Consider the following 15,666-nt stretch of genomic DNA (forward strand, 5'->3'; position numbering starts at 1 on the left):
TGTATGCGCTTTGTCCAGGTGGACAGAAGCATATCCAGTCCCAGATTACACAGCCACGACCACTGCCAAGCAGTTGGTTCGTGAATTCTTCCCCCGTTATGGACTCCCTAGGGTCGTGTATTCAGACAACGGCCAGCCATTCTCATCTGAGTTCTGCCACTCTTTCCTTATCCATTTTCACATAATGGTTCGTGTGGAGCATGGTCCACGTTAACGTCATCCTCAACAGATATGTCTTTACTTAACAGTACATGTTTCCCAGACAAGCAAGGTCTTCCCCACAGAACAGGGTTAGATCTAGAAAATGAAGTTTATAATTTAGGTAATTATTCTTCGAATTTTATGGTCCTGAATGTTCAGTCTGATTCTACTCCAGACTTACCTGCTATGTCAGTATTACCAGTCAAAGGTGAATTATGTGTCCGAAATAATGGTTCCGTACATATAGGCCATAGTGATTGTACTACTATTGTCAAGTATAGTGACAGTGGGAAATCTATTTTCAAAGCTTCACGTCATTCTTATTTTGTTTGTGGTCAGACCGCATATGTTCGTCTGCCCCTTGATTGGGATGGTACATGTTACATTGCCTTCCTACTGCCACCAGTTTTCCTAGCCCCACCTGACTATCATAGGAATTCCCACCTAGTACATACTAGACACAAGAGAAACCTCCCGATTGTCGATTATACTGAAACTGCTCTAGAACAATACATAGATATCAATAAAGGTGTCTTCCCCTACTTAGGTACTGTTGTAAATAGTAAACTGATACGTAGATTAACCAGAACACTTGAAGCAGTAGTGATTGAGACTACTTCTGCTCTAGGTAACTTAACCGAAGAGCAATCCTTTATGAGAATTGTCGTGCTCCAGAATCGTCTCGTCCTTGACGTCATACTGGCCAATAGGGGCGGGGCATGTAGAGTCATCGGATCTAGTTGCTGCATTTTCATTCCTAATAACGCACCGTCTGTTTATTCAGCTATTACCAGACTCCATAATATTGCCCATATGTTACACCAAGATCCAGGCACCTGGACATGGTCCGGTTGGTTCTGGAATACAATTTCCGCCTGGGGATGGAAAGTATTGTCATTTCTGGGTATTGCAGTAGCGATCATATTCAGTTGCTGCCTCTGTTTACAATGTGGCCCTGCGATTTGCGGCATTTGTGCTACATCTTGTATTCCTAGTCCCAAGTCCCGTTCTAAATCCAGTTCCAAGAAAATTCGAGACGAGCAAATGATACTGTATGAAATGATAGATGGTATCATGAATATTGATGTTTCCTGATGGAAACGTAGTGACAAGGAGGGAATGTGGAAAAGTAAATTTTGCCATGTTCTGTGTCCCTACGTGTCCTCCATCTTATGTTATGTGTGCATGATTAAATATGCATATGTATCCCCCATGTTTGATTAAAGACGCAATTACAGTTGTGTCCATCACTAGTATGCCAGTTTCCAGTTCTCGTGAAAGCTACGAGTATCAGGCCTATGTAAAGTTGCGTTGCCACGTTTCTCAGTGTGCACGTTATTTCATTGTAAAGTCCCCGTTTCTAGGCCTCAAAAGGGCCCGGACACCAGATTCAGCTCCTGTCTTCTGAGTCCTCGCTGAGGAGCGATACAGCCCCCACCTGTGTTCCTGACCCTTCACTTACTTCCCGCCTCACAGTGCCCGGCTCAGCCTGGCTCTGCCTACGAGTCTGCCAAGAGTATGTTATGATTCTAGTTATCAGTCCAGCCCTCCTTCTCTGCATTCCTAAGCTACTGAATCGCATCAATAGTTTCCGTCATTGTCTAGCCTTTACGTCTCCATGTAAGAGAAATACTGCATTTAATGGTCATTTAATATTCTTCATCACGCGCTACATGTAGAATAATGCATGCTCCAGTCTTAGAGTCTGTTAGCCTTTACCCCGATAACTTTTGGATTCTATCAACATGTTCTCTAAACATCAGATACTAGATATTGTTTAGGCACATGTCGCCCTGACTCTCCAGACTTCAGTCTCTGCTCCTAGCACAGAGTTCATAGCCCCCAGCTTCTCCTAGTAACACGTCATTGTCAGTTTGCGCGCACCATTAGGTTAGAGGTCCCGGCTCCTTAGGTAGCCCTCTCCATGTTTCCGCCCCATTTATGACATATACTGTTACGTTTACATCACATGCCTATGTATACGCCCCTGTTACACCCATTTTTCACCCTTATCTTTCGCGACTGCTATTGACCACACCCACTGCTCCGCCTACTGTAATTCACTGTAATGTAACTGTTTTAGTATATATATGTTATGCATTTGTTATTAAAGTTATCCTTCCTGTCCTATCCTGGAGCGCGCTCATCCCAGATCTTGTCCGTGCAGGTTGTCCTGTTCCTGTCCTTTATGCTGTATTAAACCTGCAAACTCCTACTACCTCGAATCTTGACTCTTATTTATTGAGCTATCTGTTATTGCTATGTCCAGACAAACCTAGATCCGGTATTATTTATTTATATACCACAGAGTCAGAAGCCAGATGAGAGTGGCCATAGGAGGAACTTGATGCATGGGTTGGGAGTAGGGTCAGAGGCATCAGATTGATGAAAGGGGTCTGAGGCTGTGGCACAAAACAGGAGTAAGCAAGCACTCAGGCCCAAGAAGAATGAAAGAGGAGACCAAGGCACTCAATGGATGAGATCCTGAACCAAGGCAAATGACAGAGAGAGTAGACTGAGGTACAATGATGACAGGGCAGTTCAATTGATGACAAGGCAGTTTACTGCAAGTGGGGTGAGACAAGGGGCTTCCTTGCTCGTATGGTCGTGTCAACGTGTCCTATTGGATACGAGGTTGTTTACCGCCCCACACTAATCAAATCAATTTGGATCGGAGAGTACCAAAGAAATGCCGCCCGGGATCATTAGGGATATTAAAAAATAAAGAAATTTTGGCAATATGACCATTTTTACAGGAGATATACCTTCCGCCATGGTCAGAGGCAACGCTATTCAATGGGTAATACAACCAGCGATATGTTCCATGGCACATCCGTAGTCATCGCGATCTGCCGAGACTCTGATCTCCAGATATTTGACCTCATCGTCACACCATACAATAGGGTAGTCCATCACAAAGGGGATGGCGGAACTAGTCAGAGGGAATATTTGTGATCTAGACTAATTTATATTAATACCAGAATAACCACCAAATTTAACAAATTCTCGCATAAGCGGGTTTAGATTTTGACAGGGGTCTTTTATATAAAGGGTGACATTGTCTGCGTAGAGGGATATAAGGACAGGGCGTAGTAGGCAACAGAGACCAACATGGCTGTAGTGTTTTCTAATCCTTGCTGTCAATGGTTCTTTTACCAGGGCAAAAGGGAGAGGGGAAAGGGGACACCCCTGGCATGTGCCATGGGACAGGGAAAAGTATGAGGAGGTGTGTCCATTTATCAATACTTTCGCCGGACGTGTACAATAGTCAGATCCAGGAGAGGAAGCCAATAGGGAGTCCCATGCATTGCAGAACAGTGAACAGGTAGTCCCATTCCACCGAGTCAAAAGCCTTGGAGGCAACCCAAAAAACTTACGCCATGGCTAACTTGGGATCAACGGTCTGTAAGATGGACAACAGGGTACAGAGATTGTGGGACGTCACTTTACCTGGAATAAAACTGGCCTGATCAGGAAGAACTCATTTGTCTAGTAGAAGGCATAGACTATTAGCCAACAATTTAGCAAGGATCTTGGCATCGGTGTTCAGTAAGGACAAAGGTCTATAGGATTCACAGCGGTCGGCTGGTTTACCTGGTTTTAGCAATGACGTGACAAGAGCTTCCCTCATCGAGGGTGGAAGGATTTGCGACTCGTGGGTAGGCCTGATCTCATCTGCATAATGGCCTCCCATAGCTCGTCATCCTCGAATGGTGCGGCCAGGAATTCACGTTGCGTGTCCCCCAGCCATCCTAGGGTAATGTCACCGAAAAAAGGAGTAAAATCTGGGAAAGAGGTGTGTTGTGTTTTGTACGAATTTTTGTAAAAAGTGGGGAATGCGTGAAGTATGTCATGGCTATCCCTGTGTCTTGTGCCTTCCTCGTCGACCACCTCTAGCACATAATTAAAAAAACGGGGCTGTTTAATGTCATTGGCTAGAGCCCGACCGGGTCGTTCACCCTCCCCATAGCGGCGTGCAGTGAAGTATTTGCCATGGAATTTCACCTCGCGGTCTGCAGTGGTCATGCAGTCCGTCAGTTTCTCCCAAAGCAATGCTCAGTGTGTACCAGACCTATCGCTCCACATGTCAGCCTCCAGACGCCGTATTTCGACCTCCAGTCATTGCAGATTCCGTCAAATGTCACGGAGGACCCCAGAACTCTTGGAAATGCCTATACCCCGGAAAGTAACTTTGAAGGCCTCCCAGAGTCATGCTTGTACTTCTCCTTTTATTCTTGTAAAAGTATGCACTTAGCCTATGAAAATAACTACATGTATGTAACAACCAGTAGTTCAAACATTTGCGTTAAATAGCTGTAGCATTTTTATTTCCTGGAAGTGTGTTACTGCAACTTCTCCAATAACCACTAAGATGTTAGTCTAATTGCAAAAATTCATATTTTATGTAAAACATGTTTTCTGGTATAATCATGATATAATTTCAAACTCTGTGACTTCTACAATTGACTGACTGCATATTAAAGAAGTGATAATAACTGATCAGTGGTATACTATTTGGGTTAACTGGCGCCCCTCAGGAGAATAGCACATGTACTAACTTGGAATTCTTTAACTCAGTGACGGTGCTGCAAGGTGAGGAGAACCGCTAACCTCCCCAAAATTGAGGCCTGGGCCAACTGAATACAAATAACAATCCCTAGCACACGTTGACGGTGTTTCAACATTTCTTAAAGTGCAAAGTAACACCACAAATTATACAACAAGGTTTGGATTCTTTTTTCTTTTTCTTTATTCTGTTGGTCTCCAGACAGCTGACATGTGTTTCGTCGCTTACAGGGGAAATTGTCCCGCAACTTTTTCAAGGCTATGTCCTCTTAGTGGAAACTTTTCATTTGTGGTGATAATTCCAACCCACAAAGGATTTCATTATCTCGCAACATCAAAATGTAACCGTTTCCAACTCCAGGTTTCCTGATATGTCCCAATATCACCAGAGTGAATCCGACTTAGTTTCCACAGGACATCGCTCTCCGTGTATTGCAGAGTACGGAACACGGATCCCTGGAGTTAGAAACGGTTAGACTTGGATGTCGCGAGATACTTAAACTCAAACACTTGTTGTATAATGTGTGCTGTTACTTTGCACTTTAAGAAATTTTGAAACACCGTTGACGTATGCTAGGATTGTTATTCGGATTTTAAAGAAGCCAATTGTACCGAAAAACATTTTTAAAGTTACTCACCTCTCCAGTGGCATAAAAGTCATTTTTTTGATATTCAGGGAAGATCTGTAAAAACTGGATAAGTGCACTGTAAATATAAAGGAGGCACAAAAGATAGGATTACACATGGGAATTTATTAAAATACATCACAAGCAAAGTACAAAAACCCTTTTCCAGCTATAAGATTATCAATAAAACTGAGCTGATGTTTTTATTATACCCAACCAGGTAGCGGCAACTTCCAATTTCATTGTACATTACTCATTTTATAGATATTTTGGGCCAAGAACTCCACAAAATCCAAGAACTGGATAAGGAAAATGTAATCAATTAAAGTACTAAAGATAAAAGTAATTATTTGTTCACAGTCCAGCTTTACCATTATTTATAGTAGGCAGGATTAAATATGGTTATTGTTTTTATTTTTACTCCTGCAACTTCCAAACTACAATTGTGATATTTTCAAAAACAAAAATGCAAACCAAAATAGACATATTTATTTTGAAAGAATAAAGTCCCCAAATTATCTTGCAGAAAGCTAACTCAAGGTATAGACTGAGCAGTACTTAGATACCCTGGTATTAAAAATATTATTGGCTGGCTCAATAACGCCAGTCAGATTTTGCTGGCACCACAGATGTGAGGCACATCATTTTTCTTGTCGTTATCTGATCGTACACATATTAATTCACCTCATGCATATTTACTCAAGTAAAAAAAAATATATATAATTTTTTTAAATTAAACTTAATACTGAACCTTGCACATTCACGGCAAGACATCCAAAGTGATCTAAAATATCCAATATTTCTTGGCCATGCTGTATTTTGGGGCAAGAATTATTTTCCAGCAATATAAAGTGGAGGGCCCAGACACCTGTGAAACTCGTGGCCATGGGCCGCCCCTCAACTTGCTATTAGATTGGACCACCTGGTGATCACGGGTGCCAGACTACTGTTTGCCCCTTTTTCGGTGGCGGAGGGAGGCAGCCCAGGAGGTTGAGACAGGACTGTGAGATAGTGCCATCTTTCTTGCATCGGTATGCCCCCACTTTTTGCTGAACTGCTGATGTGCTTTGACTGAGTGTGCCCTGGGCTCCTGCCAACCAGGTGCCCAGCGCCTGTGTTCCTTCCCTAAAACGGTGTTGAAACTAAAACCCAATTGGCATCTCTGGCCACCTGTCAGCCCCTAGTAAATGGTACCCTAGGTACCCAGGGTATGGTGACCAGAGAAGACCCCTAAGGGCTGCAGCACTTATTTTGCCACCCTTAGGGGCCCTGTAACCTGACACAGACACACTGCCTTTGCAGGCTGAGTGTCTAAATACAGAACTAACCAAAGAGCCGACATGGCACACATCCCTGTGTGCCATGCCCACAAAACCCACTGCCCTGGCATACATCAGCCACCCCTCTAGCTGGGTGCCCTATGCCAGTGGTGTGGGCACAGGTGCATGAGCCCTGTGCCCCTACAGTACCCAGGGCCATTCCTGGGCACTATAAGTGCAGTGATGCCTTTAAGAGTATATGGTGCTGGGAGGTTGTCATTACGAACTCCATAGCACCATAATGGCTACCCTGAAGACTGACAAGTTTGATATCAAACTTGTCAGCACATTAAACCCACTCTGATGCAAGGATGGGATTTAATGTAAAATGCACTACAAAGGGCATCTTAGAGATGCCCCCTGAAACCTAACCTACAATCCACGTCTTTTCTGAGGGGCTGCCTAAGCTGCCACACAGCAGACATGTTGCTGGACCCCTGGGTGGAGAGCCCTCGCTCTCCTAGGTCTGCAACAATGCACATCCTGGGACGAGGTGCCAAGCCGCCTCCCCCATGATGGGAAGGGGAAGCTTCAAAGGCATTCTGCCTTTGGGAGCTTCTCCAGACCATTTGCTGCACTCGGCAACTGGCCCCCACTGATTCTGACCCCCACTCTGGTGGGGAGACTGTCGGGAAACCCTACGTCAGGAAGGGGGTGTGCCAGCCTGTGCCAACTCCACCCCTCAGGTGGGAGAGGCGAGGTGAAGCACGACCCCGGGCTCCGGATATCTTGAAGATGGGAAGCCCTGCCCAATCACAGCTAGGCTCCTGCCCCCCTCCCACAGGAGAGGAGCATGTTAGGGGGTGTACCCACCCCAGGACAGGGACCCATTGGTCCCTGCAATTGCCCTACCTGTAAGGCCCCTAAATTTAGTATTTAGGGGCACTCTGAACCTTCCTTCCTCAGATCCCAATTACAACAACAACAAGACCAAGAAACAAGAAGACCTGCCGAGCAGCTGCTAACAAAAGGACGACGCCCATTGACTTGGCCCCAGAACCCTACAGGCCTGTTGATCCTTGAACCTGCTCCTGCGAAACTCCGACGTCTCCAGGGGACAGCAACATCGACAACCCCGGAGGGCCTGCCTGCTTGAACCTTCCACAAGACTGGGACTCCCCCGAGCAGTGGTTCTGCTCCAACAGCAATACCCCTGGTGCCAGCCAGGAACCGCGAATCCAGCCCACTCTGCACCTGCCAAGCCCGGCCAGTGCCTGAGTGATCCAAGACCACGAGGACTTCCCCCAGCAACTGGGACCCGAAGTCCAGTGCCCAAAGACCCTCCGAAACGACCCAGACGACGCCTGCAGCCTCAGAACCAGGGACCCCTCCAACCGCGACCAGCTGAGGGTAAGATTTCCCGACGCCAAAAGACACCCCTGCACCGGGCGCCCCTACGCACCCTGTGCCCTCCTTTGGGGTACCTACCTCTTCTCCAAGATACCAACTTACCTCTCGAAGTGGTGGTCGCACCTGAAAAATCTCCGTCCCCGAGCCTGCAGTCTGTACACTTTCTAACTTTCCCATTGGATAACATTGAGCGCCCGACGGCTCAAAAGCACCCTGCACCCAGCTGCCCGAGTGCCGCTGGAAGTGCAACTACTATCCTACACTACTTCCCCACTTGACCTGAGTAAGTGACCAGGAGCTCAGCTCCCACAGCCGCGTGGCCTGCTGGCTTGCAGCCACCAACCAAAGGCCCCCTACCCTCCATTGGATTGCATTGGGCCTACTCTCTCTGCAACCGGCTGCCCCTGTGCCGCTGAGGGTGTAACAACTGTACCTTTCCGACCCTGGGAGACCCCTGAGTCTATGCCCAGAACCTTAACTCCACCAGTCGAGTACTTACCTGAAAGCCGATAACTTACTTTCCTTCCATAGGCTAACATTGACTGGTTTTCACTGAAATTTCTTCTAAGTGTGGAGTTTTGAAACTTTTAAATATTCATCTAAAATCAGTCGAATAACGAATTCCGAAATACTCACCTGTGATCAGGAAAGAAGCCAGTACTGTACCTTTGAGCCCAGTACTGAACCACAAAAGTAATCTTAACTGTACTTACCAGTAATCTGAATTTTCTTCCATAGGAAACCATTGACAGTTTTTCTGTGAAATTTCTTGTGTCGATTTTTGAAAACTGCAAATATTCTTTAAAAATCGTATTAGATACTAAAACGTAATTACTTACCTGTCTTTGGTAGAGGTCCCAGTGCTGAACCTAGGAGTCCAGTACTGGATTACAAAAGTAACGAGAACCTACTTTACCTGTGACTTGAATTTCCTTCCATAGGATAACATTGCTAGTTTTTCACTGAAAAGTTTCTAAGTGTCAACTTTGAAAATACATTTATATTCTTTAAAAATCACAACTGTAACCAAAACGCTTTTACTTAACGGTTTACAGCTTAGGTCCCGGGACTGAATCCAGGACCCAGTCCTGTGGTTAGAAAAGTAATCCTTAAAGTAATCAACTGCATTTATGTAGAAAAACCAATTGAGCTCAATGTTAAATTGTGTTTAGAATAGTGTTGCCTAATGCAACCACTGTAACTATTGTGCTTACAAAGGTTGCCTTTCAGCAAAGTAACTACCTGAAGTCACTCATATTGAGAAAAGTATATTTTGATACCTGTTGGTTCTAAAATAAAACAACTATATCTTTTGATATAAAAACAATTGGCCTAGAGTTCAGCTCTTGAGTGTGTGAAACTTTTTGCTGACGGAGTGTGTGCCACAAAGGCTTTACACTGTCCTCTGATATTGCCTTACTGCTCGACCAAGCTACCACTTTTGAGAGTAAGGTCAGATCTGACTTTAACCTCTGTTATACCTCTGGAGATTGGGGACTCTATACACACGGGGCCTTACTTTGGTCCAGTATATATAGAGCCACTTCCTTAGAGAGACCGGTTTCTCTTGGCTACTTGGGAGGGCCCTGGGCCTTCCGACATGAGCGTCGGAGAAAATCACACCATTACCTCCCCACTACTCTCTGGACTGCGTCACAGGGGGCCCCTCTCCACCCACCAGCTGAACTCGGTCAGGCTGTGCTGGGCCTGTCTGGTGTCTTATGCAAGCTGGGAGACTTAGAGTGCTGTGAGGAGGACTGCGGAGGTGTGGGAGAACACACTGGGGGTGTGACAAGCTTTCATTTGACACTCCCCTAAAACGCTTGAGTGGGGATATTGGAGACATCCAAACTGCACTGGGCTGCTCATGCTTCCCTACTGGGGTAAGCAGGCCACAGGAGATGCAGTCACTCACTCACGACAACAGTGCTTGACACGTATTGGGAGATGGGATGAGACAGCCCCGCCAAAACCGGCAGAGACAAAAATGCTTCAATATACCAGGCCTGCCTATGGTGTGCCTGGGACTGCTGGGGCCCGTTGTTGAAACTAAGCTTGTTGAAGTACACATGGATGTGCCTCTGCTGCTCCAGGTCATCTGCAATGTAATGGGCATGGTGACGGAAGCCAAGACCAGAGCCTCCTCTGTGCAGGACAGGTGACCGCCCTCAAGCTTTAGGTTTCTAAACTGCTCTTCAAGGTGGCATCCTTGGAAGAACGAGCTGAAGACGCTAAAAACCAGTCACGAAGGAACCATCTTTGATTCATTGGCTTCTCGGAGAGGCTTGAGATGTCGGGCATCGATCGCCTGCTAGAGGATGGACAGCGATCCTGGATCCCCGTCAACAAACTATCCTGGTGCTTTGTGGTTGAAAAAGCAAACTGCTCTCTGGCCCAACTGCCCCCTCCAGGGGCAGCTCCTCATCCTATTATAGCCTGCATCCTCAATTACTAAGACAGAGATGTCATTCTACATGAGCCCACACAACACCAAGACCAGCGCTTTCAGAATACTAAGATTATGGTCTTCCCTGACTATACCCAAACAGAGTCCAAAAGCACAGACACTCCTTCGAAGATGTCCCACAGAAACTTTGTGCACTCAACCTACAGTATATGCTCCTTTTTTCCATTTTGAAATGCCAGAAACCGGTCCCCGGTAGCTTGTCTCCTTTCTGGTGAAGAATTGGCTTGGTAGTTTGGTCTGCCCTGTTCCCATGATGCACTGGGCCAGGGACAGACTAATTTGCATATAGCCAGGTTCTGAGCTGGGATGGGGCAGTGAGCTAAATAACGGTGATGGATCAAGCCCTGATCTTTGGACTGGGTAAGAGTGGTCTGCTTAATTCAGACACCCTGTTCATCACCACCCCCTTTTCTGAATCGTTTTTGGCCACTATAGGTGTGGCAGGGTATACTCGGACATGAGTCCTTTGCTCACTGCTCCATCAGGATTCAAGCAAGCCGGGCCGACAAGGCTGAAATGCCAGAAACCGGTCCCCGGTAGCTTGTCTCCTTTCTGGTGAAGAATTGGCTTGGTAGTTTGGTCTGCCCTGTTCCCATGATGCACTGGGCCAGGGACAGACTAATTTGCATATAGCCAGGTTCTGAGCTGGGATGGGGCAGTGAGCTAAATAACGGTGATGGATCAAGCCCTGATCTTTGGACTGGGTAAGAGTGGTCTGCTTAATTCAGACACTCTGTTCATCACCACCCCCTTTTCTGAATCCTTTTTTCCAGCCAGACTAAAAGTGATATTAAACTCATCTAGCCATTTCTTTGAAACTCCAACACAGGCCTTGGAGTGAGCGACAGAACTACATGAACTGCAACATCCTGGCACGCAGGAGGGGCTTGAGGGGCAGATGAGGGAAACGTGGCTTCCATTCCTTACCCTTAATCTCTCAGGATGAAATGACCCCACTCCCAAAAGGGCCGCCCTAGCCCGCAGAAAAGGCAGACCTCGCCGCACCCACAATATGACAGTCAGGGCTTGGGTTCCGGATCCAGATGCCCTGCTATGACACACTAGACCTATTTGGATACCGAGATAATGACACAGACACATCCATGAACACTGGATCAACACCTGAGCGGGGATGTTCTTGCAACTGGACAAGGCAGGACAATGCAGAAACCTTGCTCCTCTGCCATGCACAACTTTTTGGCACACCTTCAGGGTTGGGGCTGGGGGGGGAGGTTTGGTTGTTTGCTTGGCCCCTTGTTACATAATAGCAGGATATATTGAGATCGCTGTTGGCACAAAAATCCTCTTGCGAGGGCCACCAGGAGACTCTGGTTAGCTCTAGCCCTATTTGACCTTTGCATTGGTTGGTGTGGGGGCTGGGTTCTTTTGTTTGTGTGTTTAGGTTTGTTCACACACACGGTTTATGCTTTCCCTGCACGCTCTACGAGTATGGTACATCCTACCATTTTCCCATTCCCACGGTTATCGCCTTCCATTAGATCTCCTGGCATCTCCCCAAAAGGGGCTGCTACCGACTGAGAGTGGTGGGGGGCGGGGAGGGGGGGGGGCATTGAGTTTAGGAGCAGGTAGGAATTTAAAACCAAATAAAAGAATACTTACCTAGGCCGACCGGCCGCCGCCTCTCCTTTGTCCTCTTCTTCCTGTCTCCACTGGCAGCAGGAAACAACAAGAAGCACCCTGTCTCTCTGTCTTCCAGGTTCCCCATAGCCAATCACAATGCTGCAATGCAGCCTTGTGATTGGTTTGAGCGCTGAACCACGGCGATCAGACGGGGACTGGGAGGCTATGCATGTTCCTCACCAGGCTGGGTAAAGCAAGCCTAGTAGGGAAGATACAAAGTGTGCAAGACTTTTTGGCCAGCCCGAGAGGGCCGGGCAAGCAGTCAGGCATGCTTAAGGAGTGCAAACCACTCCTCTCCCTGCTCTGGTCAGGCCTGCCTGCCTACCCCACCCAAGAGCCACTGATTTGATGAAGTGAAGATAGGGCCTCGCTTGCGCACATTGCTATGTTAGCATAGGCTTATTAGAAGTTTAAACATAATTTTTGCCTTTTTGCCGCTTTTGCACACAACACTGCATGTAACTGTTGTTATAAGTTGGACTGCGTGAATATCTTCACATGAGAATGGCTTGTTTTCAACATCCCTAGACTTACACTGCGACCTTAGTCTGTACAGTGAGTGCTGAAGTCTCCAAGGTTATCATAACAATGTTAGCTGTTATTCGGGCTGATCGGCTCACGCATAGACACAACATGCATGCAGCTGCAGCTAACTGAAATTCTGGCGCCATTAATATTGAACTGCATGCATGATTTTAGGCACTTGGAGAAAATCAGTTTCCAGAGAGAGAGAGCTTTTGCAGATCCCGATGTCATTCACCTCTGCTGATCTTAGAGGTATGGAGTTCCCCATTCAAGCCTAAGAGACCTTCTATATTATATAAAACATAGTTCCTAGCTAGGGAGGGTGGTATATAAGGCACCATAGGACCGGTTTCCACTATCATTATAATATGATCTCTCCCTTTGTGTTTTATGGAATTGTAACAATGCTGATCATATTATTTTAAATCATATGCCTCCTTATGTTAGCAAAAATACTGCATCTTAGAGCACGTTGTTAAAATAAACATTTTAAACTTTTCCGTGTCTCTACTCACGTTGTGGACTGGTATGAGAATAACAAACGAAAGAGTGTTCTTAATTCCCACCATTCCGGAGAGTAACCTAAGTCGCATATTCTGGGTTGTCTAATCATTGGTTGGCACTGGGTGGACACAGATGCTAGTCTGTTAGGGGTTCTAGGTACTGAGGTGAGTTTTTTTGTCCACCACAAGTCACGGACGTCCTGGGTCTCTGTGCAGAGTACTGTGTATAAGCAGAATCACTGCAACATTCAATAGGAAAAATAAAACGATAACGATATGTTATCATTTTATTTTTCCTTTAGAGCAGTGGGCGACAACACTGCTTCTCCCCTTGGAGAAAGCCACCCTAAGGATTCCTCCTCCCCCTTGTGGATAATGGTTTAGGTTTTATCATGGAATGTTAACTACCTAGATCGTATCAAACAATAGGCCATTCTACACTACGTGAAACATTTCCAACCAGATGTAGTCATGTTTCAGGAGACCAACTCACTGTTCTTTTCTTGGTCGCTTCAGCTACGACAGAGGGCTCCATGAGGGGTTCTCCTGAGGTTCCCAAGAGGTGGCAATTTTATTGCATAGGGTGTTTCCGATAGTGGTTTCTGCTTCCCATGATGACCCTCGGGGGCATTTTATTGGGATCTATGGCCAAAACAGTACAACTTTCATCCAACCTATTTCCCCCAACAGCAACTTCTATCGACATTACTGACACTTTGAAATCTCCTGCTCGTCCTTCCCTCTGATGTCACATTGATAGGAGGCAATTTCAATGCGCTCTATGATCCTGTTTGGGACAATTCCTAGCCCCCCAGACTGGGCCATAGAACATGTCCCACACAGCTCTCCCTATAAGCAGGCTCACTGGGCCTACGTAATGTATGCTGAACATGGCACCACGTGTACAAACATATACCTACGCTTCGGTGGCACACAAACCACTGTCCCGCATTGAGCAGATGTGGCTTCAGGTGTCCTCCACCTAGCGCAGGTAACAGATCTTCAACCGAGGCATATCAGATCATGCCTCTATCTTACTTGTGATGGACCCCTGAGGTGCACTTGAGATATGTGGCTAATTAACACCTGGTACCTTGTGGATCAGAAGTGTGCCAATTTCGTTTAAAACAGAAATCCAAACCTACTTTGAAATGAACCACAACACAGTAGTATCTGGAAAGACCCTCTGGGAGGCCAGTAAATCCATTCTTAGAGGACTGATCAAGGAGTACATCTGGGGCCAGAGGAAATGCAAAGTGTTGCAGATGACAGACCTGGAGACTCAGATCCTTTCTTTGAAGTGGAACAGGTGCAGTCAGACCCCTGCTAATCCGGATCGCAAAGTGGCACTAGTGAGGTCAAATCTGAGGCAAATCTCCCTGGAGGATGCTAGGCAGTGTTGGCGGTTGTCCTCCCAACATGTGTATGAACACGGGGACAATTCTGACAAGCTCCTCTATTGGCTTGCCTCGAGGGACAAGACGTTCAGAATAAAACCAGTGATCTGTGATGCCACAGACTGCCTGGATGACTGTACCACAGACTGGGCGCAGACCTTTGTGGATTACGCAGCAGTGTCACTGCCCTCATGGGAAGTTGGGGCTCCGCTACTATGGGAAATTCCACTGCCCTAGATTCCTCCGTCTCTGGCACTTGAACTTGACCAACAGCTTATGTTGGAGGAGTTCGGCCAGGCTCTGTCTGATTTGACCAGGGAAAGACACCATGTTTGATAGCCTCCCAATTGAATTCCTTAAGCGTTTCTGATCTCTTTTACTTCCCTGCCTGCTGGTGTTATATGGTGAGGCAGCAGCCCGGGGGGTTGTTTCTACCAGAGACACAGCAACTATTGATGTGATCCCTAAGGCGGGCCAGCCTGTGGACCACTGCTTCTCGTCCAGGTTTATTTCCCTTATTAACGTTGATGTCAAGATGTTTGCAAAGAACTTGGCTGCCCGGCTAAGTCAGGCCCTACCTTACCTAATCCACCCGGATCAATGTGGATACATGCCAAGTAGGAGCACCTGCTACTGTATCTGCAGAGCTCTCCCAGGCCAGAGCCCCTACGACTCTCCTCCTAATAGATTTTGAAAATGCCTTCAATACCATTGCCTGGACCTCTGTACTACAGAGGGAGTGTTTCAGGCCTTTGTTCTACAAATCTGATGGCCTCCTCTACACTGGCCCTACCACCCAGGTTCATGTTAACAGGGCCCTCTCACCGGACTTTCTAATCTGCAGAGGCACCTGCCAGAGGCACCCGCCAAGGTTGTCCTCTCATCCAACTCTTTTTTGCCTCACCGATTGGGCCGCAGGCATGCCTCATTTGTTGTCAAGTTCGTGTGTGGGGATGGTCCTGGGGATGAGGCCCAGAGGTGTGTGTAGCCCTGTAAGCGGATGATATCTTACTGTTCTTTGAGAACCCACAGTCATCGGGCGCTAAATGCTTGGAGATTCTCTGTACCTAT

The 15,666-nt window shown here is 46.7% G+C and overlaps 1 protein-coding gene across 4 annotated transcripts in view; it reads right to left on the bottom strand.

Moving 5' to 3' along the window:
• The window catches only part of CPVL (carboxypeptidase vitellogenic like), a 799,647-nt gene that overhangs the window by 509,829 nt on the left and 274,152 nt on the right, over window positions 1-15,666 (bottom strand). For all 4 annotated transcript variants that reach the window (XM_078663502.1, XM_078663501.1, XM_078663503.1 and 1 more), the window contains exon 7: window positions 5,406-5,472. In XM_078663502.1, the coding sequence (XP_078519628.1) occupies window positions 5,406-5,472 (67 nt within the window). The remainder of the gene's footprint in view (window positions 1-5,405; window positions 5,473-15,666) is intronic.

Source organism: Lissotriton helveticus, chromosome 10 (assembly GCF_964261635.1).
Source record: "Lissotriton helveticus chromosome 10, aLisHel1.1, whole genome shotgun sequence".
In the NCBI taxonomy this organism is placed as follows: Eukaryota; Metazoa; Chordata; class Amphibia; order Caudata; family Salamandridae; genus Lissotriton; species Lissotriton helveticus.